Genomic DNA, 27,337 nt, shown 5'->3' with positions numbered 1-27,337 from the left:
AATTACATTGTAAGGCTAAAATGCTGTATTCAAATTAATAAAAAAAAATAATTGCATTACTGATACACTAAATATAGCTTGCCACTTATAACCTAGCCCTTAAAGGGACATAATACTCATATGCCAAATCACTTGAAAGTGATGCAGCATAACTCTAAAAAGAAACAAAACTAACAAACACCTGACCCAGCAGGGTAAAGTGTCTAAAAAGGAGGTGCGCCAAATAAAAATATACACTAAACTAAAGTCCACAATATACGTGATATTTGCATAAGTCCAAACATATACAAATCCTGAAACAAGTGATCAGGGAAATACAGAAGACGGGCAGCTCTCTTCAATAAGGTATCGACGCAAACAGTTCCTGAAAAACAGAAAAAAGAGAGGCACTCTTGGTATAGTATGTCCTAGCCAGTGTAACAATATAGCCTGAAGAAACGGCACTTAGCCGAGAAACGCGTTGCTAAGCAACAATTGTATTTGTTTTAATAAAAGATTTACTGTTTTATCCTTGCTCTGGATATTGGAAGTTTATTTACCCCCTATTTGTTTGGATATCCGCCTGGTTGGAGTTTCCATTTCAGGGGTCTACTTACACCGGCCAGCTGTTCGGTTTCCCGTATCAAGTTTGTCATCGGAAGCGGTCATTATGGGGAGCCTCGATCTGACCTCAAGCGTCCATTGCCTAAGCGAGTCAGCCGAACGGCTCTGAAGCTTTGGCTTGTCCGTTATTGCACTGCATGTGCAACGCCGCTTGTGAGTATATCTCCATCTTTGTTACACCTGGTGATACTGGTATAGGACATACTACACCAAGAGCGCCTCTCTTTTTTCTGTTTTTCAGGAACTGTTTGCATAACTGTAAAAAGCTGACAGGAAAATATCCCCTGAGAATCTCTATGTAAAAAGGGAAGATATTTTACCTAAAAATTTCTTCAGCTCAACAGAGTAAGTACTGTGTAAAAGTTATACTTTGTCCAGCTGCAGATAAAAAAAAAAAAATAGGAAGAAATGAACAGCAGTCAATCATTATCAGCAGTGCTGAGGTTATTAACTCTTGTTTGTTTGTGTATTTAATGCATCCCTGTAATGTTCCATTATTTCTTGTATAGTGCTATGTAATCTGCTGGCGCTTTATAAATACCTGATAATAATAATACTGTGATCTCATGAGTTTTTACTTAACTCTTATGAGATTTCATAGTAAACTTCCTTAATCTGAATAGGGAAATAGCATGAGTGTGCATGAGGCTCGCTCCCTTGCAGGTCCTGGGACAGACATACTGACTTGCTGCTAAAGTCCATTACAATGGGGTGTGAATACTTGGGACATTTTGAGGTAAAATATATTTCTCTTTTACATAGAGATGTTCAGGTGATATTTTCTAGTAAGCTTTTTACAGCTATGCTACATCACTTTCAAGTGTTTGCATGTGGGTATCATGGCAAGTGGGTATCATGGCCCTTTCATCTTATAATATATGAGGTACCATGCACCATTAATTGTATCTTATAACAATTGCCAAAATAAAACATTAATAAAAAAAGAACTTGCACCTACAACTTCTGTTCTGGTAGCATTAAAAGCTTTTTGTAGCTGTACATATTTTATTTAGAAATTACTCACATTTTGCAGGCTGAATGCAGTAAGTTAACAGTACAGCTCTCCACTCTTATAAATAAAAGAATAAATCAATTATTAAGGCTTTTTAAAATATATTTTTCTTGGTTTCAGCTTCAAACTGGCAACATTTTGTATGTGTAACACCCTGCCTTGGGAATATTCTTGTATCATTATTTTATAATCTCTGGAAGCTTTCATAGTTCTTCAAGAGGTTATATAGGCTCTTTGGAACCATTAAATAACTTTATAAATGTTGAATAGTTTATCTTCATATTATTTTCTGCTTCTTTATTTAAAATTTCTATATTGTTTATGCCTTTTTTGGGCACTTATACTTCAAATGTTTTATTTCTTAACATCAATAAACAGGTATATTTGTCAAGTAGAACATGTACAAATCACTTTATAATGACAAATGTACAAGTAGTACAACTGTATTTGACATAAAATGACAAGTCTTTCTATGTGAGTTTTCTCTTCTAGTGTGTATTATCTGTTTAGCAATATGGATGCTTTGTATACACAACTCATGCAATTTTTAAACAGATTTTTGTAAAAAGGGTTTTATAGTTTTATCATTATTTATTTAAAACATACTGCACATATTGCATAGGAATGTAGCTTATGAGGACAGAAAGTGATTGTCCCATTCAAACGTCTCACTTTATCTCTAGTATAATAATAACAATAATATTAATAATAATAGTAATCTTATTTATTTAGCCACAAGTGGATTTAAATTGAACTGATAATAGGAAGTTGACAAATAATAGCTATTGTAACATTGGACACTGAACCCAAATTTTTTTCTTTCATGATTCAGATAGAGCATGCGATTTTATGCAACTTTCTAATTTACTACTATTATCAATTATTCTTTGTTCTCTTGCTATCTTTATTTGAAAATCATGAATGTAAATCTTAGCAGCTAGCCCATTTCAGGTTCAGCACCATGGATAGTGCTTGCTTATTGGAGGCTGACATTTACCCACCAATGAGCAAGCATAACCCAGGTTCTCAACCAAAAATGGGCCGGCTCCTATGCATCACATTCCTGCTTTTTAAATAAAGATAGCAAGAGAATGAAGAAAAATTGATAATTGGAGTAAATTAGAAAGTTGCTTAAAATTGCATGCTCTATCTGAATCATTAAAGAAAAAAAATTGCGTTTAGTGTACCTGTAATGGCTGGGAGCAACAGGATAAAGGAAACCTTACAACTGCCCTTTTCCTATATACATCCTCTATCAAAGCAGCAATAGGGTAGACAAAATGTAGACAGAATGTTGGCAGTAAAAACATAGGAGAGGAACCACCTGCTGGGAACCACTACATACACAAACAGTAGGCAGCAATATGTCACATATTTTGTATGCTTATACCTTCATACAAACCCTTACTGTCCCATATTTAACCCATGAAAGTCCATCCATTCATGCCACCATTCTTTCAATCCTGAAATATACTCTTGTACAGTTTTATGAAAGGGTGATTTAAATATGACAGAGATAGGTGGATGGAATTCAGTAAGAGATGATGAGCCCTAAGATTATTAAAATGGGGTGCAAAAAACAGTGAATCATATTTATATTTAATAAATGCTATAAAACTTTATTTTACAGTGCATAGATAATATATTAAATCTATAACATTAATTCAAATATATTTTTCTCTATCATTTTAAATGATCACAAGATCACAAACAAGTCCATACAATTTTCTACTTTCATTTGATCAGTAGTACTGCTTCTCTTAAATATGAAGTACTGTCCAGGATAATTAACGTAATATGTTTCAGGTCCTTTTAATTATTTTAGCATGGGACCTTTATAATACACGCGTGGCTGGATTTGTTCTTTAATGGGTCTTACTTACCTTTTTTCCTGCTAAAAGCACGGTTCATGTTGATTAATAATTAACGTTTCAGGCTGAGGCTCTTCTGCCTAAAACAAAATGAAACTAAAATTAATATTATAAACGATAAATTGCCTGCCTGCATTTGTTAAGTTGAGAGTGGTTTGTGCCTTATTCTCCATAAAATATCAACTAAAATCTGCTACGTCTCTTTTCAAATCCCTCGTTTAGTTCACAATAAAGTCAGATTATTAGTTGTCATCTTTAAAGTACTCAAAATACTGCATGCTCCCCCATTGTTTAACTTATTTCTGAGTACACTCCCACTTAACCCTCCTCTCCTCAGCATTCCTCTCATAAGATCATCTCACTCACTCATTCAAGACTTCAGGACCCCTCTCCAAGCATAGAAATCTCATAACATCACATGTCCAAAGTGACAACAAGTTAAACAAACCTTCAAAAAATATAATTTGAGTAAAGCCTATAACCAATCATGATGGAGAGCAGTAGTCCACAAAGTTTTTTATTCTATTTCTTGCTTCTCTTTTAAAGCCGGGATTTTATTCAATCTACAAATCAGTTTGTTGCACTGCTTCCTGATTGTACATTTCTAAGAAATTAACTTACTCAAAAAGCTTTCTTATTCCTCTCTATCCTTATAGCTTCCTTCTTCTCAGTTGATATTATATATATATATATATATATATATATATATATATATATATATATATATATATATATATATATATTGATTTATATTGATTGTATATTTTTAAGAAATGAACTTAGAAAGCTTCTTATTGGCGGAGTCCTCTCTATTCTTACAGCTTCCTTCTTCTCAGTTGATTTATATATATATATATATATATATATATATATATATATATATATATATACTTTATTTATACAGCTCAGAAAAAGCGCTGTCAATTATTACATATCTCATTACAATATAGTCAGTATTTAGGGCAGACACCTATAACAGGTAATTATCCCCATTACCACATGTATTACGAAACAAAAGATCCCTATAAGTGCAGTATGATTACATGACTATTATGACCCCACAGGGTCAAATTAAGGAGTAGACTTATCTGTTCTCATGTGTCACAATGTGGTAATTGTTTAACAAAGTTGGGTATTACCATGTAAGCCCTTAGGGGTAAAAAAAGATATCCCTATAGAAGACATCAGTCCACCAATTTACATTTAAATATCAAGCCCTGGCACAGGGAGCAGATGCTTGCTCCCTGTGCCAGGGCTTGAAATGTTAATAATTACCAGTTTTATGTTTCTGTTAAATACTGACTATATTGTAACAGGATATGTAACAATTGCCTTAGTATAGAAAGCTTTGGTGTTGGTAAAATGTTCTATTTCTTAATCAACCAATTGCATTTTTTATCGCTATTATTTTAACTTAATTTTTCGGTTGATTGACAACCTTGGCCACGAATCTGCAGGGGGCGGCGTTGCACCAGCAGCTCTTGTGAGCTGCTGGTGCAATGCTGAATACGGAGAGCGTATTGCTCTCCGCATTCAGAGAGGTCTGTGGGACCTGATCCACACTGTCAGATCAGGTCCAACAGACCATTGTTAAATAGGCCCCATTTTCTCATCCACTTTAGACTGATGTGTATTCATTTTTTTTCTTAATATATAAGCTGTTGGTATTTTGAGACATTTAGTTTTAATTGTATATTTAGGGTCTGGGAATGGCCCTACCTTTTGATATATTCTCAGTGTCCAAGAGTGGTCTTATTTGTACGACCTCCCCTTGCAGTCGTAGTAAAATCCTTTTATTATGTGGCCCGAGAGGCTTATACTTTTCATTTGGGGATTTCTCTTTTTTTCTTTTGCATGTTCTGTGATTTGATATTAGGGGGTATTTTCTGCCCTATACTATTACCCAGCTACTTCACGTTTATAAGGTAAAAAAGCCTTTTTCTTACCTATATATTTTAAGGGCTAGTTCTTCTATTGAAAAATGTGGTACTTCATCATTGTTTCTGTACACAATAGTCTATTTCACGCAATATTGTCTGATCAGCCTATTAGGCCAATGTATTCTATGTGATATGGTTCTCCTGGTTGACCTGAGTGTATTGTGTATTACCTTGTATTATACCTTAATAAAAAGATTTTTTTTAAAAAGCTAATGTATGCAATATGTATAAATAACATTAGAAATCAGGCTAACAACAGGAACATACCAGCATGAGAATATGGGAAGTGTATTGAGGCTGAGTATATTGCTAAATGGGCTGATATTAAAGGGATAATAAACATCCAGGGATTATAAGGTTTATCTTAACAAATCAACTGCTGCAATTGTTTTTCATGGGCCAAAGTCTCCCACTGTTTGCCATATCTGGAGAAGATAATCAGCAGTTATTGCTGAAGTAAGCATGCACTCCCACTGTGATTTTTTTTTAGCAACATTTGTATTATTGTATATAAAATATGGAATACCACAAATGGAATACCACAAGAAAATATGGACTACCACAAAAAATATGGAATACCACAAATAGAAGCTATAGCTTGACATACTCTAAAAAACTGATACGCTTAGGTCAAAATACAGTGATCAATCTCTATTATTGTTGCCACTTTTTTATAGTGCCAGTTTAACTAAAATGCATTTCAAAAGTGTAGGAAAATAATTTGTATTCAGATATATATATGAGTGATTTCTGGTTTGCTGTAATAATCCTGTTAAAAGGATAGCTGTGTTAAAACAGTATTTTAAAGAGAAAAAAACTGAGAATTTGCATATCTGAATTTGCATATCTTACCCAGAATTCCCTTGTGCAATGGTAACATTGTATATTAGGTATTTCTGGGAAAAAGCGAGCGGGGAATCTTGCCTAGATGTGCTATTTTCCTATGCAAATATTTACATTGATTTATATATATAGGAGAGAGAGAGAGAGAGAGAGAGAGAGAGAGAGAGAGAGAGAGAGAGAGAGAGAGATGAACGTTTAGTGGATAATTGTTTCAGAATATTCCATATGGTTTGAAATATAGAATGTAGAGAAGCAGAATATATAGTTCATCTAGCAAATAACACATGAGCTTAGCGGTAGTGTAACAAACATGAAGCGTAGTATGGAATACACAGTTCATCTAGCAAATACACTTATACTTGCAATTTGTAGTAGTGTGACAAGCATGGAGCTTAGTATGAAATGCACTGTTCATTTAGCAAACAACACTTATAGTTGTGTTTAGTAGTAGCGTGGCAAACATGATACTTAGTATAGATTGCAAAGATCAGTTAGCAAACAACACATATACTTGCGGTCAGCGTGGTAACATAGAAAGCGGATCAATTGGAGCAGGTGAAAAAAGACCGAGCAGAGTCACTGGAGGTAGTTGAATCCGGTAATGATACTTTTGTTCCAAGAGCTGAAAATAAGTTACAAGCAGAAATGAGAACAGCATTCTCATTCAAACTGCTCAAGCGGTAATAGGAGGAAGCGTAAGGATAGAGGTAAGTGTCTAACCGCTCCGGCGTTGCAGCAGAGAGAGTTCAGGTCAGGTGATGGGGATCAGCTGAGTTAGCATAAGACTCCAGTTTGGTTAGCAAAGAATATGACTCGATAAGGAGGTAGAAAAAAGGGGTAGTGTTTAGGACACACACACCCACTATAACTTCAATAACCAAGCAATGACCTTACTAATTATATGGCTTCAATAGGGGATGGTGAAATCGTAGGTTCCAGTCTTAAAGAGATATTACAATTGTAAACCGAGTATCCATTGAGTGGACTTTGTATCTTCCACTTGATACAGAACTATTATTACACCTAGATTACGAGTTTTGCGTTAGAAGCTATGCGGTGCTAACAAGCAGTTTTCTCTAACCGCTCACTTACCTACAGCGCTGGTATTACAAGTTTTTACAAACCCGGCGTTAAAAGACTAGAAGTGAGCATTGAGCAGCGCTGCTTAAGTCAGGAGTGAGCTGGTAGTACGTGCTCATGCACGATTTCCCCATAGGAATCAACGGGGAGAGCCGGCTGAAAAATACCTGCAAAAAAGCAGCATAAAGCTCCCTAACGCAGCCCCATTGATTCCTATGGGGAAATAAAAGTTATGTCTACACCTAACACCCTAACATGAACCCCGAGTCTAAACACCCCTAATCTTACACATATTAACCCTAATCTGCTGCATCGCCGACATTGCCCCAAAGTAATCAGCTCAACAGAATGAAGGTACCTTTAAGTGACGTCATCCAAGATGGTGTCCCTTAGATTCCGATTGGCTGATAGAATTATATCAGCCAATCAGAATTAAGGTAGAAAAAAGGAAATTTATGCTTACCTGATAAATATATTTCTTCTACGATATGACGAGTCCATGGATTTCATCCTTACTTGTGGGATTTATCCTCCTGCTAACAGGAAGTGGCAAAGAGCACCACAGCAGAGCTGTATATATAGCTCCTCCCTTCCCTGCACCCCAAGTCATTCGACCGAAGAAAGGAAGAGAAAGGAGAAGCCAAAGGTGCAGAGGTGACTGAAGTTTATAAAAAATATACCATAATCTAAACCTGTCTTAAAAATGACAGGGAGGGCCGTGGACTTGTCATATCGTAGAAGAAATACATTTATCAGGTAAGCATAAATTTCCTTTTCTTCTACAAGATATGCCGAGTCCACGGATTTCATCCTTACTTGTGGGATACAATACCAAAGCAACAGGATACGGATGAAAGGGAGGGACAAGACAGGAATCTAAATGGAAGGTGCCACTGCTTGAAGAACCTTTCTCCCAAAACCAGCCTCAGAAGAAGCAAAAGTATCAAATTTGGAAAATTTGGAAAAAGCGTGAAGAGACGACCAAGTCGCAGCCTTGGAAATCTGTTCAACAGAAGCATCGTTTTTAAATGCCCATGAGGAAGTCACAGCCCTAGTAGAGTGAGCCGTAATTCTTTCAGGAGTCTGCTGTCCAGCAGTCTCATACACCAGACAGATGATACTCTTCAGCCAAAAAGAAAGAGAGGTAGCCGTAGCTTTCTGACCCCTACGCTTTCCAGAAAAAACAATAAATAATGAAGAAGATTGAAGGAAATCCTTAGTCGCCCACAAGTAAAACTTCAGGGCATGGACCACGTCCAGGTTATGCAACATACGCTCCTTCTTAGAAGAAGGGTTAGGACATAATGAAGGAACAACTATTTCCTGATTAATATTCTTATTAGAAACAACCTTAGGAAGAAAACCAGGTTTGGTACATAAAACCACCTTATCAGAATGGAAGATAAGATAATCACATTGTAATACTGAAAGCTCAGAAACTCTATGAGCAGAAGAAATAGCAACCTCAAACAAAACTTTCCAGGATAACATCCCATGGAATGCATGGGTTCAAACGGAACCCCTTGAAGAACATTAAGAACTAAATTTAAACTCCAGGGTGGAGCAATTGGTCTAAACACAGGCTTAATTCTGGTTAGAGCCTGACAAAAAGACTGAACGCCTGGAACATCTGCCAAATGTTTGTGTAGCAAAATTGACAAAGCAGAAATTTGTCCCTTTAAGGAACTCGCTGATAACCCTTTCTCCAATCCTTCAAGACAGAAATCTGGGAATCCTAACTTTACTCCATGAGTAGCCCTTTGATTCACACCAAAAAAGATATTTACACCATATCTTATGATAGATCTTTCTAGTGACAGGCTTATATGCCTGAATCAAGGTATCGATGACCGAATAAGAAAATCCCAGTTTAGATAAAATCAACCGTTCAATCTCCAAGCAGTCAGCTGCAGAGAAATTAGATTTGGTTGTTGGAAAGGACCTTGAATGAGAAGGTCCTGTCTCACTGGAAGTTTCCACAGAGGCAGAGAGGACATGTCCACTAGATCTGCATACCAAGTCCAGGGGCAATTAGAATTACTTAAGCTCTCTCCTGTTTGATCCGAGCAATCACCTTGGGAAGGAGAGGAAATGGTGGAAACATAAGCTAGGTTGAACAACCAAGGCACTGCCAAGGCATCTATCAGTTCGGCCTGAGGATCCCTCAACCTGGATCCGTATCTTGGGAGCTTGGCATTCCTTCGAGACGCCATCAGATCCAATTCCGATCTGCCCCATCAGAGAATCAGTGAGGCAAAAACCTCCGGATGGAGTTCCCACTCCTCCGGATGAAATGCCTGTTGGCTTAAAAAGTCCGCTTCCCAGTTGTTCACTCCTGGGATGTAGATTGCTGACAGAAAACAAGAATGGGCCGCCCATTGAATTATCTTGGTTACTTCTGTCATCGCTAAGGAACTCCTCGTTCCTCCCTGATGATTGATGTAAGCCCCAGTCGTGATGCTGTCTGACTGGCCTTCAGGGAATTCCAGACTGTACCCCAGCCTAGAAGACTGGCGTCCGTTGTCACTATCACCCATGAGGGTCTGCAGAAACACGTCCCTTGGGACAGATGATCCAGCGACAACCACCAATGAAGAGAGTTTCTGGTCTCTTGGTCCAGATTTATCGGAGGAGATAAATTTGCATAGTCCCCATTCCACTGTCTGAGCATGCACAGTTGCAGTGGTCTGAGATGAAACCAAGCAAACGGAATGATGTCCATAGCCACCACCATTAATCCAATTACCTCCATGCACTGAGCCACAGATGGCCGAGGATTGGACTGAAGGGCTCGGCATGTATTTAGAATCTTTGACTTTCTGACCTCCGTCAGAAAAATCTTCATGGCTATCAAATCTATCAGAGTTCCCAAGAAGGGAACCTTTGTCTGTGGAATTAGTGAACTTTTTTCTAGATTCACCTTCCATCCGTGAGTTCTCAGAAAGGATAACACTGTGTCTGTATGAAATTTTGTTAGATGATAAGACGACGCCTGAATCAGAATATCGTCCAGATAAGGCGCCACTGCTATGCCCCGCGGTCTGAGGACTGCCAGAAGGGACCCTAGAACCTTCGTGAAGATTCTAGGTGCTGTGGCCAGCCCGAAGGGAAGAGCCACAAACTGAAAATGTTTGTCCAGGAAGGCAAACCTTAGGTACTGATGATGACCCTTGTGGATAGGAATATGAAGGTACGCATCCTTCAAGTTCACGGTAGTCATATATTGACCCTCCTGGATCATTGGTAAAATTGTTCGAATGGTCTCCATCTTGAAGGATGAATTTAAAGAGAAATTTGTTTAGACTCTTGAGGTCTAAAAGGGGTCTGAACGTTCCCTCTTTTTTGGGAACCACGAAAAGATTTGAATAAAACCCCTGCCCCTGTTCTAGTCTTGGGACAGGACAAATTACAACCATAGTAGAGAGGTCTTTTACACAACGTAAGAACGCCTCTCTTTTTATCTGGTCTACAGACAATCATGAAAGAAGAAATCTTCCTCTTGGGAGAACATTTTTGAATTCCAGTTGATACCCGTGGGTAACGATTTCCAATGCCCATGGGTCCTGAACATCTCTTGACCAAGCCTGGGCAAAGAGAGAAAGTCTACCCCTTACTAGATCCGGTCCCAGATCGGGGGCCACCCCTTCATGCTGTCTTGGTAGCAGCAGCGGGCTTCTTGGGTTATTTACCCTTGTTCCAAGTCTGGTTGGGTCTCCAGACGGACTTGGTCTGGGCAAAATTCCCTTCCTGCTTGGCGGAAGCTGAGGAAGAAGAGGGGACTCCTTTAAAGTTCCGAAAGGAAATAAAATTATTTTGTTTACTCCTCAGTTTAGCAGTTCTATCCTGAGGCAGGAGATGACCCTTACCTCCCATAATGTCAGAAATAATTTCCTTCAAGTCAGGCCCGAATAGGGTTTTCCCCTTGAAAGGAATAGCCAAAAGCTTTGACTTAGATGACACATCAGCCGACCAAGATTTTAACCATAACACTCTACGCGCTAAAATAGCAAATCCAGCATTCTTAGCCGCCAATTTAGCAATCTGAAAGGTGGCGTCTGTAATAAAAGAATTAGCCAGCTTAAGAGCCTTAATTCTATCTAATATATCCTCTAAGGGAGTCCCAGTCTTAAGAGACTCTTCTAAGGCATCAAACCAAAAGGCTGTCACAGTGGTAACTGGAACAATGCAGGCCATTGGTTATAAGAGGAAACCCTGATGAATAAACAATTTCTTTAGAAGAGCCTCCAATTTCTTATCCATAGGGTCTTTAAAAGTACAACTGTCTTCAATAGGAATAGTTGTACGCTTCACCAGGGTAGATATAGCTCCTTCCACCTTAGGGACTGTTTGCCACGAGTCCCAAACAGTGTCAGCTATTGGATACATCTTCTTGAAATAAGGAGAGAGTGAGAACGAAATACCCGGGCTGTCCCATTCCCTCTTAATAATCTCCGAGATTATCTTAGGAACCGGAAAAACATCAGTGTAGGCAGGTACTTCTAAGTATTTGTCCATCTTACACAATTTCTCTGGTGGCACCACAATAGGGTCACAGTCATCCAGAGTCGCTAAAACCTCTCAAAGCAACAGGCGGAGGTGTTCAAGCTTAAATCTAAAGGACATGGTGTCCGAGTCTGTTTGAGGTACCGCACTTCCCGAATCGGAAAGTTCCCCCTCAGATAAAAGTTCCCTGACCCCCAAATCAGATCCCTGTGAGGGTACATCGGAAATAGCTAATAAAGTATTAGAGGACTCAGTATTCGTTTTGACTTCTGTCCTACTGCGTTTACCCTGTAACGCTGGCAACAAAGATAATACCTCTGTAAGGGTAGTTGACATAACTGCAGCCATATCCTGCAGAGTAAAATAATTAGACGCAGTTGAAGAACCAGGCGTCACTTGGGTGGGCGTTAAAGGTTGTGATGCTTGGTGAGAAGTTAGCGGTATATCCTGATTCTCCTCAGACTGAGAATCATCCTTAGACATATTTTCTTTACATAAAATTTGTGCTTTGCACTGCAAGGCCCTCTCAGTACATGAGGGACAAAAAGTTAGAGGGGGTTCCACAGTGGCATCTAAACACACAGAGCAATGAGTTTCCTCCTCAGTGTCAGACATGTTAAACAGATTAGCACACTATCTTCAGCAGCTGTGGGAACCATCATGGATCTTAGAAAATGCTTGCTAAGATAATCAACATCAGGGCAAAAAGCATCCTCACTTTCCCTGAGAAAAATAGTACTCACTGGCACCATTTGAAAATAAAAAACTTCTTGATTGAAGAAACTAAACTAACACCTCACTTTAACTCTTCCTATTACTATACAGGCAAAGAGAATGACTGGGGGTGGAGGGAAGGGAGGAGCTATATATACAGCTCTGCTGTGGTGCTCTTTGCCACTTCCTGTTAGCAGGAGGATAAATCCCACAAGTAAGGATGAAATCCGTGGACTCGTCATATCTTGTAGAAGAAAATCCTATTGGCTGATGAAATTAGAGAAATTTAAACTAATTTACACCTAATCTAATAGCCCTATTAAAATAAAAAAAGCTCCCCCCCAAAATAAAAAAAACCCTAGCCTAAACTAAACTACCAATAGCCCTTAAAAGGGCCTTTCACGGGGCATTGCCCCAAAGTAATCAGCTCAACAGAATGAAGGTACCTTTAAGTGACGTCATCCAAGATGGCGTCCCTTAGATTCCGATTGGCTGATAGAATTATATCAGCCAATCAGAATTAAGGTAGAAAGAATCCTATTGGCTGATGAAATCAGCCAATAGGATTGAGCTTGCATTCTATTGGCTGATTGGAAATATTTTATTTAATGATAGGAATATTTATTTAGATTTATTTAAATTAGATTTAAGTTAGGGGATGTTATGTTTAGGGTTAGACTGAGGTTTAGGGGTTAATAACTTTAATATAGTGGCGGCAACGTTGGGGGCGGCAGATTAGGGGTTAATAAATGTAGGTAGGTGGCGGTGATGTTAGGGACGGCAGATCAGGGGTTAATAAAATTTAACTAATTTTTGCGAGGCGGAAGTGAGACAGTTTAGAGGTTAATATGTTTATTATAGTGGCGGCGACATTGGGGGCAGCAGATTAGGGGTTAAAAAGTGTAGGTAGGTGGTGGCGACATTGGGGGCAGCAGATTAGGGGTTAATAAATATAATATAGGTGTCGGCGGTGTTGGGGGCAGCATATTAGGGTTCATAAATCTAATGTAGGTGGCGGCGGTGTCCGGAGCGGCAGATTAGGGTTTAAAAATGTTATTTTAGTATTTGCGATGCGTGACGGCCTCAGTTTAGGGGTTAATAGGTAGTTTATGGGTGTTAGTGTACTTTTTATCACTTTAGTTGTGAGTTTTATGTTACGGCGTTGTACCAAAAAACTCATAACTACTGTTTTTTAAATGCGTTAGGACTCTTGACAGGGTAGAGTGTACCGCACACTTTTTGGCCTCCCAGGACAGACTCATAATACCGGCACTATGGAAGTCCCATAGAAAAAAGACTTTACGAAGTTTACATAAGTCGTTTTGCGGTAAGGCCAAAGAAGTGTGCGGTGCCCCTAAACCTGCAAGACTCGTAATAGCAGCAGGCGTAAAAAAAAAGCAGCGTTAGGACCTCTTAACACTGCTTTTTTACCCTAACTCACAATCTAGCCGTTAGTATTCCCTAAGAGTGGACTTTGTGCTTTTATTTTGTTCTTTTATGTGCTATTGTTTTATGTAGTGTATCGATTTTGTAGTTGTGGCCACAACTTATTATATATTATTATATATATTATTAAATTAATATTTTTACATATTATATTGTGCTCTGTTGCAATATATTTTTCAATTTTGATGCCTTATAAATAGCAGTATCAGCAGTATAACCCTCGCTTTTGAGCGTTTCCCACTTTATCACTCTTTCTGCAATTTTTTGTCTGTGTGTTGGGAGATCACATATTTTCTGGGACAGCTAAGGGTTTGAGCTATAGACCTATCTTGTTTGTTTGTTTTTAACTTACATGCCTTAAAGGTCACACCTGCCAAATTATGCTTCGTTTATCATTTGACGGGTAGCTAAGTTTTGCTGTCATGAATTTTGGCCCTCCAGTCTCACAGTGAACAGGCCCACATTAATCCAATGATTGCAATTGCCAACTAAAGTGTCACAAACAGGTTAAGTAGCAGCAGTCTTAATACCTTCTAATTAATTAGCTTTTCTGCCTCTCTTTGAGCAAGCCTGAAACGCTGGGGCTCCGAAGCTGCTAACGCAGCATAAAAAAAAGACTTGAGTGTTATGTTTTGCAATCAACATGACTTGAAGGAACATGAATTTCAAAATGTTGCTTTTGTGATTCAGATAGAGCATGCAATTTTAAATAAATGTATTTATTCTATAACATTTGTTTGATACTCTTGGTAGCCTTTTATTAAGGAGTAGTGATACACTACTGGAAGCTAGCCAAACACACTGGGTGAGCCTATGACAAAAGACATATATGTGGAGCCACCAATCAGTAACTTTCTCCCATTAGTGTATTGCTGATCCTGAACCTAATATGCTTTTCATTTGGAGTCAATTGTCAAAGATGAATGACTCAGTATAGATAGAAGAAATCTGCTCTGGGAGGAGTTCATGGTTTTTTTTGGTAAAGTTAAAAGTGCAACTGTCAGCACAGTTACTATAATTTGCAATGAGTGAAATGAAATGCATTGCCTCTTTAAGCCTTTATGATATGCAAAAAAAACCTGCATCAAACATTGTGAAAAGGTGTGTTTTTTAATTACATTTTAAATAAACAAGGTTATAAACAACAATGTGCGTGTGTGTGTGTTTCCCCTAAACTTTATAGTAAAAGGTAGGGGTTATGCTCATATAAATAAGGACCTTTTAGTATAGTTTATGTTTTGTATAGTGTATGTCTTTTTTATTAAAAAAAATGGTGCTTAAAGGGACAGTAAACTCTAAAATTAACGCTTCAATTTTACATTTGCAGGATCTATTTAATATAAGTTTCATTTATCAATTTTCATTAGTTTATTTTTTCCCCTACTAATTTTATCTCAAATATTACCCCCCCCTTGTATATTACCTGGCTGCCTACTGCTCTGCTGCTTTTTTTTCTTTTTCAAAGTAATGGCCATCTAGTAAAAATATCTGTCATGCTATGGACTACATTTGAGAACATGAGCCAGATGATCTCAGAAATTCCTGTCTTTTAACACGTTTGAGAATGCGCAACTTCCGACTTTCTCTGTGCATCCCATAAAGTGATCGATGCTTCAGAACATCATTGACGCGCACCTTTAAAAGAGCATAAAGAATATGCTATTGAAGCACATATATGGCTCCAGCTCTGTGTCATGCACAGTTTAAAGGGACACTGAACCCAAATTTTTTCTAATTTGCTCCTATTATCAATTTTTCTTCATTCTCTTGCTATCTTTATTTGAAAAAGAAGGCATCTAAGCTGTTTTTGGTTTCAGTACTCTGGACAGCACTTTTTTATTGGTGGATGAATTTATTCACCAATCAGTAAGGACAACCCAGGTTGTTCACCAAAAATGGGCCGGCATCTAAACTTACATTTGTGCATTTCAAATAAAGATACCAAGAGAATTAAGAAAATTTGATAATAGGAGTAAAATAGAAAGTTGCTTAAAATTTCATGCTCTATCTGAATCACGAAAGAAAAAAATTGGGTACAGTGTCCCTTTAAATTACATAGGAAGCTGCTCTGAAGAGACATAAGCATGAGCGAGCTTCAGTGGTAGGAAAGGTAGGCGTGCAAATATATATACATATATACCGCCCATATAAGATATGTCATCGAGGGGTTGGAGAAGCACCGGAAATTAACGGTTCAATGACTTAAAGTAAGATTAAATAATATATATATATATAAATAAGATTATTTTTAAATAATAAAATATGCGGTTAAAATGTATAGAAAAAAATTAACTTGGACGGAGATTTTGATAACTGTAAATTTACTGACCCTTTAAACTTAATCCCCCAAGACACACACCATTTGAAAGAGCAGGTGATTTTCAAAATATGTGTTTGGGGGTTTTCTAGGGCTTAAAGGGACATGAAACCCAAATATTTAATTAATGATTCAGATAGAGTACATCATTTTTAACAGCTTTCAAATTTACTTCTATTATCTCATTTTCTTCATTCACTTGATATCCTTAGTTGAAAAGCATACCTAGATATGCTAAGGAGCTGGGAGTTACCTGCTGAATTAGTGGTTGCCCATATATACTGCTTATCAGTGGCTTACCTATGTGTTCAGCTTGCTCCCAGTAGTGCATTGCTGCTCCTTCAATAAAGGATACAAAGAGAATAATGTAAAATTGATAATAGAAGTAAACTGGAAATGTGTTTAAAATTGCAAGCTCTGTCTAAATCATGAAAGTAAAATACATTGTGCCCTAATGACCTAATGATTGAGACTTAAGGGGTTAAACTGCATCTGGTAAGAACTACAGAGTATCATTTATTTTTGATGCACATTGTTTTTTGGCTTCATAAACACATCTGTAAGCAGCCATAGCAGCTGTATGCTTCTAGTTTGTGCAAAGAGAAGGTGTCAGCTGGAGCATTGTAGGCTTCTGGAAATTATAGCAACAGTAATAGAATACTGTTCAAATAATGTCACAGTAGCTAGCCATCACTATCACAATGCCTGAGGGCTTCAAATTGTAGGCATGTTATATGTGATGAGTCTCAAAATGCAATATATAACAACAGTTGTACAACACTCTTGCATAATTATTACTACTAATAGAGGGTCTCATAGGATTCCTGCCTCGTTTTTTGAAAGATTATAATGAGAACTGCTAATTAAAGGGACATTAAACACTAAATAAATGCTACATGGAAAGATGTATTTAAATAAAATTAACCTGAAAATAATTTGGAGAAGTATTACTTCAAAATTATATTGAAAAAATAGGTATACAGTTTTGATTTCTCAGAAAGCAGTGGGCCACCATGTTGTAACCTAGGTTACCTTCACTGCTGAGGGAAATTAGGGACAGTTATAAATGGGTCACTAGAGTGTGCAACAAATAATAGTGTGAAATATAGCAGAGTAGAGTCTGAAGTCTTCACATCCACTTCTAACATGAATTCTAAAGGCCACATTTTTTAGAATCACAGGAAAGGAGGACATATTGAAAGTATAGTGCAACATTTAACTTACAATTAAACATTTTATATTACAATCCCAAATTGTCCCTTTAAGGAGAATTGTTTAAACCAATAGATCTATATTAGAATTAGAATGTCAGAAGTTACACAGTGATGAAACAGACATAAAATATTCCAGAATTTGTGATAAATGCCCTGGAACAACCATGAAGTTAGCATTCACTATATCAAACAGTAAAAAAATGCTGATATTTAAGTTAATCTAATTTGTATTTTGGACCAGTGGCAGCTTTTCCAAAAGGACTATTATTAGTTTTAAGACATACTGGGAAAGTTTTTTTTTTTTTTCTTGTTTTTTTTTTTTTTTTAGGAGAGAAACAGATTTTGATTTAAAAAAAAAAAACCATAACTACAAGAAGACATTTCTGGCTATACTCAGAAATATTAGACACAGAGAATAACACAGCATAATAGGAAAAGGAAGATTGTCAAGGGAGTTTTTAAATGAAAAACAGCACATCAAAGAAATGCAGCAGCGTATTTCTTAAACACAGCATACTTTGATTGTAGTTTCATGAACATTCTAAAAATCAATGCTAGCGCATAGATACAACATTCTTGTTTTGTCTAATAAATGCAGTTTAAGCTAACAGCAGTTTGCACTTCAGTAAAGAAATACAAAAACCCTTAATGCTACACTTGGAAAGCTTTCCTATGATTTTCTGTATCACCAAGCATCCTGCTAATGCAAACCTTGTGTCAAAATAATGCTGACGTTCACATTTAACATTCAAATCTGTGTGATTTTTGTTTTCTGCAGTAAAAAACATAGAACAGATTATTTACACAAATAGGAACATTAGCTGCAGAGAAGTTATTTTTATTTTTTTTAATCTAAACACTTAAATAATGCTACTGTTATCAACAGAAAAAAAGTTTTTAAGCACAATGCCTTGTTGGTGTTTTTCAAATGTAAACCATCATAGCGTATCATTTTCTAGCATCTAACGGAGCTTAAAATTACATTCTATAACGATCATTTTCTTGCTGACAGCTCCATTGCAACAACTTTTTTTCAGAACAAGATTAATATTAAAAAAGGACCATCTAAGGAACGAGACAAAGACAGACAGTACTTACTTAGTGGAAAAGGGGATGGGAGTCTGAGAAAGGAAGTGTAGCTGCGAAGTTTAATGGCTTGCAGATGCCCGTTACAAACTCAGAGTGGAGCACTTTATTGGTATAGACTTTGGAAGTATTTAGTAACACAAGACATCTAGTCTATTTGTTAGCCACAGTTCAACGTATGGCAGCCTCTGTCTACGTTTGAGTTCATCTTGAGCTGCTGATGAATAATTGTTGAAAGAAACAAGACAAGATGCAAATGATTTTTGTAAAGCTGTATAAAATACACACTACATGAAATGAGCTTTTTTGTTGCAGTATCCAATAATAGGCTCTTCTCTGTACAAACAGGTTTTATTTTATATAAAATGTGTAATCCTTGCACAAATACAAAAGAAGTGGGGGGGGGGGGGGGAGAAAACACAGTACTTTACCTCCAAAGATAATAAAAACAATATGAAATCCAGCAACTAATCACCTGTAATAACAAAAATGTTATGTATCTATTACACCAGAGTTCTTCAAATCACGGGTCGGAACCCATTACTGGGTCGCAGCATCATGTTTACTGGGTCATGACTTTTGTGTGTGTGTGTTGTAGGAGTGTGTGTGTTGTGTTGCATGAAGGTGTGTGGTGTGTGTGTTTGTGTTGTATGAGTGCGCTTGTATTGTATGAGAGTGTATGTGTGATGTATGAGAGTGTATTTGGGGTGTGTGTGTGTGTTGTATGAGAGTGTGTGGTGTGTTGTATGAGAGTGTGTGGTGTGTTGTATGAGGGTTTGTGGTGTGTGTATGATATATGAGTGTGTGTTACATGTGTGTGTATTGAATGAGAGTAAGTGTAGTATGTGTGGTGTGTATGTGTGCTGTATTAGAGTGTTTGTGTGTGTTGTATGAGAGCATGTGTGGTGTGTGTGTGTGTGTGTTTGTGCTGTATGAGTGTGTTTGTGTTGTATGAGAGTGTGTGTGGTGTGTCTGTGTGTGTTGTATGAGAGTGTATTTGGGATATGTGTGTGTGTGTGTGTGTTGTATGAGAGTGTGTGGTGTGTGTTGTATGAGGGTGTCTGGTGTGTGTATGTTATATGAGTGTGTGTGGTATGTGTGTGTATTGAATGAGAGTGAGTGTAGTATGAAATTGTGTGGTGTGTATGTGTGCTGTATGAGATGTAGCGTATCATGTCCGCCGCACATCAATAAAGAGCCTATAGCCTTGCTTACGCTGCATACGGGACAAGCATAGGGCTATCCTACGAACTAGATAAGTTTATACTGTTAGGTAAGGTGGGGCAGACTTGCTGGGCCTATGGCTCTTATCTGCCGTCAATATCTACGCTGTCGGCATTTATCATTGCACAAGCAGTTCTTGTGAACTGCTTGTGCAATGCCACCCCCTGCAGATCGGCCGCTAGCAGGGGGTGTCAATCAACCTGATCATATTCAATCGGGTTGATTTCTGTTTGCGGCCTCAGAGCAGGTGGACAAGTTATGGAGCAGCGGTCTTTAGGCTGCTGATTCATAACTTCTGTTTCCAGCGAGCCTGAAGGCTCATGCAGAAACAGAGACATCAAGTACCATACGGAGCTTGATAAATCGGCCCCTGAGTATGTTGTTTGAGAGCGTATGTGTTATTACCTTTTACAACACTTTCGAGTTTGGCTACAATCAGGAATATGCACACATTTTAGTCATTTTGCCAAACATGACAGCTATCTTGTTGTATATTACTTCAGAATTTTTCAGAGGCCTTGAGAAAAAAAGTTTGAAGAAGCCTATACTACGCTGTTCATACAATTTCTGTTTCATAGACAGAATCACTAGATATAAACTAGAATAAATGAACCTGTATATAATACCAAAACAGGTTTTTAAAAAACATATGGCTTCAGCCTATTTTGATAAAGTTCATTAAAGGAACTCTATTATAAAGGAATTTATTGGGCTTAGGAAGGCTACGGTAGATTATAGAAGAGGAGATAGGATGACCCATTTGGGACAGATGGAGATGAAATGAATATACACCTTAGACACTCATCCAAAATCGATTAAACAAAGATTTTGAACTTTGTCATTTTTTACAATAATATGTACTGTATATCCCCATAAAGACTTTCACCTAGATTACAAGTTTTGCGTTCGGGTTTTAACGCTGAAAAAATAGTAATTTCAGTGTTAAAACAGCACCGCGGCCATTACAAGTCTTGTCAGTATAGCTGTACTGCAAGCCTTTTAGCCTGTAACGCAACATCAGCCCCGCACACGTAAAAATTACGTTTTCTTATGGGACTTCCATAGCGCAGCCATTACGAGTTTTGCGGTGATGCTAAAAAACTTGCGTTACACCCTATAACGACAAGATCCGTTTCGCAATCTGAGAGCAGTAGTTATGAGTTTTACGCTACAAAACTGTTACATAAAACTCATAACTAAAGTGCTACAAAACACACTAAACACCCATAAACTACTTTTTAACCCCTAAACCGAGGCCATCACACATCACAAATACTATATTAAAGTTATTAACCCCTAATCTGCCGCTCCCAACATCGCCGCCACTAATAAAATGTATTAACCCTTATTCTGCCGCTCCCTGACATCCCCTAACCCTAATCATAACGTAACCCTAACACCCTCTAACTTTAACATAATTAAAATAGTGCTAAATTAAAGTTACAATTATTAACTAAATAATACTTTTTAAAACTAAATACATACTTACCTATGAAATAAAACCTAAGCAGCTAGCTTAGGTTTTATTTTTATTTCACAGGTAAGTTTGTATTTATTTTAACTAGGTAGACTAGTTAGTAAATAGTTATTAACTATTTAATAACTACCTAGTTAAAATAAATATAAACTTACCTGTGAAATAAAACCTAAGCTACCTTAAACTAAAACCTACCATTACAAAAAAAACTACCATTACAAAAAATAAAAAACACTAAAATTACAAAAAATAAGAAACCTACCATTACAAAAAATAACAAATGAAATTATCCAAAACAATAAAAAATATTCCTATTCTAATACCCTTAACAAAAACAAAAAAAAAACACCCCAAAATAAAAACCCTAATCTATAATAAACTACCAAGGGCCCTTAAAAGGGCATTCAGCTCTTTTGCCGCCCATTAAAAATAAAAAATGGCTATTCTAAAAAGAAAACCCCACCCCAAAACGAAAAAAAAAACATTAGAAAAAATAACAAACAAATTACCCAAAACAATAATGATTATTCCTATTCTAATACTCATTTAAAAAAATAACCCCAAAATAAAAAACCTAATCTATAATAAACTACCAATATCCCTTAAAAGGACATTTTGTAGGGCATCACCCTAAGTTAAACAGCTCTTTTACCTGAAAAAAAAATACAAAGACCTACTAACATTACAACCCCCCCCCCAAACCCACAAAAGAAAAAATAAACTATCTAAAAAAACCTAATCTACACATTACCCGTATGAAAAGGGCATTTGTATAGGCATTGCCCTGAAAAGTGCATTTAACATTTAAAGAAAAGCCCAAACCCTAAATAAAAAAACACCCAAAAAACCTTAAAAAAAACCTAACACTAACCCCTCTTTAGGTACTCACAGTTGCTGAAGTCCCGCGTGAAGGATCTTCATCCAGGTGGCTCCATCTTCATCTATCGCAGACCGGCATCTTCTTCTTCCCTGCGGGGGCGGAGAGGCGATGCACGGAGGCAGATGTCCTGGCGAAGGTCTAATTCAGATGCCCAGGCGAAGGTCCAAGGCGGAGGCCCATCAATCTGACATGGAGGTCCTCTTTATGCGATCGTCCGCCGCACACTGAGAATTGAAATGCAAGGTACCCCTTTTATACTAGGGGTACCATTGCATTATTATTGGCTGAAAATTTTGAATCAGCCAATAGGAATTAGGGCTGCTAAAATCCTATTGTCTGTTCAAATCAGCCAATAGGATGAGAGCTACTGAAATTATATTGGCTGATTTGAATAGCCAATATAAATTAAGTAGCTCTCTAAAAAGAGTTAAATGCCCTTTTAAGGGCAATGCCCATGTTTTTTTTTTTTTTTGTGGTAGTTTTTTCTTTTTAGAATATCCATGTTTTATTTTTAATAGGCAGCAAAAGAGCTGAATGCCCTTTTAAGGGCAATGCCCATACAAATGCCCTATTCAGGGCAATGGGTAGATTAGGTTTTACTATATTTTTATTTTGTGGGTTTGGGGGTGGGGGTTTGAATACTGTTAGGGGGTGTTTGTTTTTCTTTTGTAGAAAAAAAACCTGATATCTTTAGGGCAATGCCCTAAAAAAAGGCCCTTTTAAGGGGTTGGTTTTTATTTTAAAAAAAGGGTATTTAGGAATCATTTTTATTGTTTTGAATAATTTTGTTTGTTATTTTTTTGTAATGGTAGTTTTTTTTTTACTTTTTGTAATTTTAGTGTTTTTTATTTTTTGTAATGGTAGTTTTTGTTGTTGTTGTAATGTTAGGTTTTAGTGTAAGGCAGCTTAGGTTTTATTTCACAGGTAACTTTGAATTTATTTGAACTAGGTAGTTAGTAAATAGTTAATAACTATTTACTAATTAGTCTACCTAGTTAAAATAAAGACAAACTTACCTGTGAAATAAAAATAAAGCCTAAGCTAGCTACAATAAACTATTAGTTATATTGTAGCTAGCTTAGGTTTTATTTCACAGGTAAGTATGTTTTTAATTTCAAATAGGTATTATTTAGTTAATAAATGTAACTTTAATTTAGCTCTATTTTAATTATGTTAAAGTTAGGGGGTGTTTGGGTTAGGGTTACGGTTAGGGTTACGTTAGGGTTAGGTTTAGGGGTTAATATAGTTTTCTTTAGGTTGTTGCGATGTGGGGGGCTGGTGGTTTAGGGGTTAGTAGGTTTATTTAGTGGGAGGCCAGAGGTTTAGGGGTCAATAACTTTATTTAGTGGCAGCGATGTTGGGGAGTGGCGGAATAGGGGTTAATAGATTTATTATAGTGTGGGCGATGTTGGGGATGCAGGGGAATAGGGGTTAATAACTTTAGTATAGTGGCGGTGATATCGGGATCGGCAGATTAGGGGTGTTTAGACGTGGAGTTTATGTTAGGGTGTTAGGTTTAAACATAACTTTTTTTTGCCATAGACATCAAACAGCACTTGTATTTTTTGCGGTATGGAGCTCAACGCAACCATATCGCACGCACAAGCCGACTGTATCAAAACTTGTAATGGCTGCGCTATAGAGGGTGAAATAACACAACTTTTGTTGCGTTTGTTAAATTCCCTATAGCGCGCATAACTCGTAATCTACCTGTTTGGCAGTGATTTTTTTTCTTTGATGACAATTTTCGAAGTATATTTTTATAAATTCTCCCTTTTTACATTTTTCTTGAAGGGATATGAAACCCAACATTTTTCTTTCAGATTCAGAACATGTCAGCTATTTTGCAAGAATGTTATCCATTTGTGAGAGCACTAGATGGCAGCACTATTTACTGTCATGTAGTGCTTTAGATGCATACTTAAGTATGTCTTCAACAAAGAATATCATGGGATTAAAGCAAATTTGATAATAGAAGATACAGTGAAATGTATGAGGATGGACTAGGCCAGTCACGTGGTAGCCATGCTCCTATGTCACACAAACGGGTATCGCGGACAAACTTGTATGGTGTTGTTTTTTCCGGGACAAGGTCACTTCTAAATCTGCATCCATCTGTCCACACAGAATGTTGTACCTGACTACTACTACAAGAAAGTGATAAATAACATTGGTGACTGATATTAGGGAGCTATATTTTGGCTTTTCATTTCTTTTTACTTATATTTTAATAAATTTAGCTACATTATATTCACACCATGGAGCTGTTTGCCTGGGTACCCGGCAGTATAAAATAGGTGTACACTGTAAATAGAGACAGTATGGCTCTATAATACATGAGCAGCCTCTTGGCAATTTTGCTAAAGTGAAATTTAGTCTAACAGTACTTCATCATATACGTTTTTTTTCTTTTGAGGCACCAAGGTCTTCATTTGGAATTCTTCAAAATTTATATATCCTTATTACTGGTTTACTAATTTTTAGATAATCTATATTTTGAGCAAATGATATTTTGTACATTTATATTGTATGTATAATATATTTGTGTGTGTGTGTCTGTCATCTGTACATGTGTGGGTGTAGTGTATGCATGTGTGTGAATAATTGTGTGTGCCTGTATGTATGTGTGCGTGTGTATATGTATGTGTGGGTGAATGTTTTTGTACACATACATATAAAATACACTTACATAATATATAAAAAGGGGTACATATGTTTGTATTATGTCTGACTCTATACACCACCCATGACTTTCTATGTCACACATTGTAATAGTGTCATGCTGGAGCACACTAGGCACACACAATGATCAATAAACAAAGGTGTTTTACCCTATTTTACAACACCAAGATCTGCAGCTCATGCATGCACTGGGTCCATGTTTGTGGGTTTAGCAGGGAGCTCAGTGCTCTATATATAGTTACCACCCAACATATCAGCAAAGTTTTTCTTGATAATATCTTGTAAATACCATGGTGCTAATCACTGGGACATAGTAATTTCCTTCCATGTACTTGCTGCCTGTTATTTAGGGATTTGTCAACAGGGCAAAACTTACCCCACAGATCTTCTGTCGTCTTGCTGTTGCTGCTCTTCTGAATCCCGCTCTATTGCTGCACCGTCCAGGTTCATGGTCCTCCCTTTTCCTCTCCAGTCATTTTCATGGTGCTGCCTGTAACTATAAGGAACGGCTAGAACGTGACTGTGGCTGAACTGGAGCTGCTTTTGTGATGTGTTCAACAGCATGGGGGTGGGTGGGGGAGCCAGCACAGGGGAAGAAGTGGTGCTGAATGCAATATTGCCCTGCCTAGAGCCAAAAAGGCACTGCTATCCAGCAATAAAATGTAAAGAAAAATCACCATTTTGCTACTACAACACAGTTACTGGATGCTCTAAGTTTGCGCTCCCCTGCTGAAGCACCCTAAGGCGGTTGCCTATGGCCTTATGCAAACGTTAGCTCTGTTTATGATATATACAAACATATATGAAAAAATCTATTTTGAAATTAAAAGAACATTTTCTTCTAAGTTATGAATATAGGAATTTAGTATTTTCATTAAAAACACAAATTAATAAAACTAATATTGCATTAGGCTTGCCACCTGTCCAGGACTGATCCAAACAGTCCGGGTTTCATACAATGTGTCCGGGTTTTCTCATGTCACAAGACCGGGTTTGGAGTGGGACTCCTGATTTGTGATCTGCTGCCATGAGCCTTTCCTTTGCAAGCACGGTAAGTGCCAGGCAGAGCTCCTACTCCCTTCTCTGGTATCAGCGTGTCAATGACAGAGGAGCATTAGGAGAGGCGGGGTCCTGAATGAGCACCCAGCATAAAGTAAAAGTTAACAACTTTAGACACTTAACACCTTCAGGCATGTTGTGTGTAAGATTTAAAGTTTCCATCCAGGGTTATGTCAGAGAGGGGGGGGGGTTCTCTCTGTATCTGTGTATGATTAATTACTCTGTATTGCCTTCACTCAATTCCTGTGCAGCAGGACCTTGTGTGTGTGGCTTGAGAAGTGTATGATCAGTTAAGTCTCAGTTGCTTAAAGGAAACTTTTTTCTTTCCTATATTACATTTTTATGTACAAATAAGTATATGTTCTAATTATATTATACAAATACTGTATAGCTCTCCTTAATAATACACATTTGTTGATAACAGACTCTCTATACTCTAAATTTAATATGATTTAAATATGGGTTTGCAGTATTTTGTTTGTTTTTAAGCTTTACACTGTTGCAGCTATTTTATATGAGACACTTTTTGTGCATTACTTTAGCTAGGGTTGTCCATTTGTACTGTAATGCTTTACAACAGTCACAATAAATTAAAGTGCCATAAAACATGGTGAGATCTGTGCATATCATAAAAGGGCTAATTGGTTAAAAATTGTTTGCATAAAAAATGTTTAAAAATTACTGTCAAGTATAAAATAATTTTCAAAAATAAGCAAAATTAGTTACATAGCCATGCTCTCTGGAGAAGTCTGATCCACCCCCTTATCAGTGTTTAGTATCAGAAACAAAGGCATTGTATTCCAACTGAGTTCACAGCAGCTTATTTGCTTCTAGGCATGCTCCAGCAGATAATGAGTGTTAAAGTATTGCATTCTACCAAATCAAATGTGGATATAGATACAGCCATAAAAGGGATTGTGTGGGGGGAGTTAGAGCTGTACAATTCAGAAACTTAAAAGAAAGGGTTAATGGCGAGGTACTGCAGTATAAATTTGCAGGTAAAGTAATTAAAGTACATATTATATTTTGTCTCTATCCCAACTTGTTTTATGTCCCTTTAAACATGATGATGTTTACTATGCAGTTTAGATTTTTTGTTAAAAAAAAAAAAAAGATATGATATATTGGAGGACTTTTCATTACTATTCTCAACAGGCAAGTTTTTTTAACAGGGGTGGTATCAATAACCAGCCTCTTGTAATAGCTGGTTAATTATCGAGCGCCCGCAAAGTGCAATTTTGCCTATAGTGCTCCACTTTTAATCTAGCCCATAGTGTATTTGTTACACTGTATCTGTGGACTTTTCTATGAAGGAAAAACAAATGATGATATACGAACAATTATGGCTAATCTTAGGTCAACCAAACGTTTGGCACTACAAAGAGG

General features: G+C 37.2%; 1 protein-coding gene across 2 annotated transcripts in view; it reads right to left on the bottom strand.

The window, feature by feature from the left end:
- Positions 1-27,337, bottom strand: part of GULP1 (GULP PTB domain containing engulfment adaptor 1) — an 803,315-nt gene that overhangs the window by 310,225 nt on the left and 465,753 nt on the right. For both annotated transcript variants that reach the window (XM_053698596.1, XM_053698597.1), the window contains exon 3: positions 3,499-3,566. In XM_053698596.1, the coding sequence (XP_053554571.1) occupies positions 3,499-3,526 (28 nt within the window). In that variant the 5' untranslated portion in view covers positions 3,527-3,566. The remainder of the gene's footprint in view (positions 1-3,498; positions 3,567-27,337) is intronic.

This window comes from Bombina bombina, chromosome 1, assembly GCF_027579735.1.
Source record: "Bombina bombina isolate aBomBom1 chromosome 1, aBomBom1.pri, whole genome shotgun sequence".
Classification (NCBI taxonomy): domain Eukaryota; kingdom Metazoa; phylum Chordata; class Amphibia; order Anura; family Bombinatoridae; genus Bombina; species Bombina bombina.
This window is presented reverse-complemented; position numbering and strand designations above follow the sequence as displayed.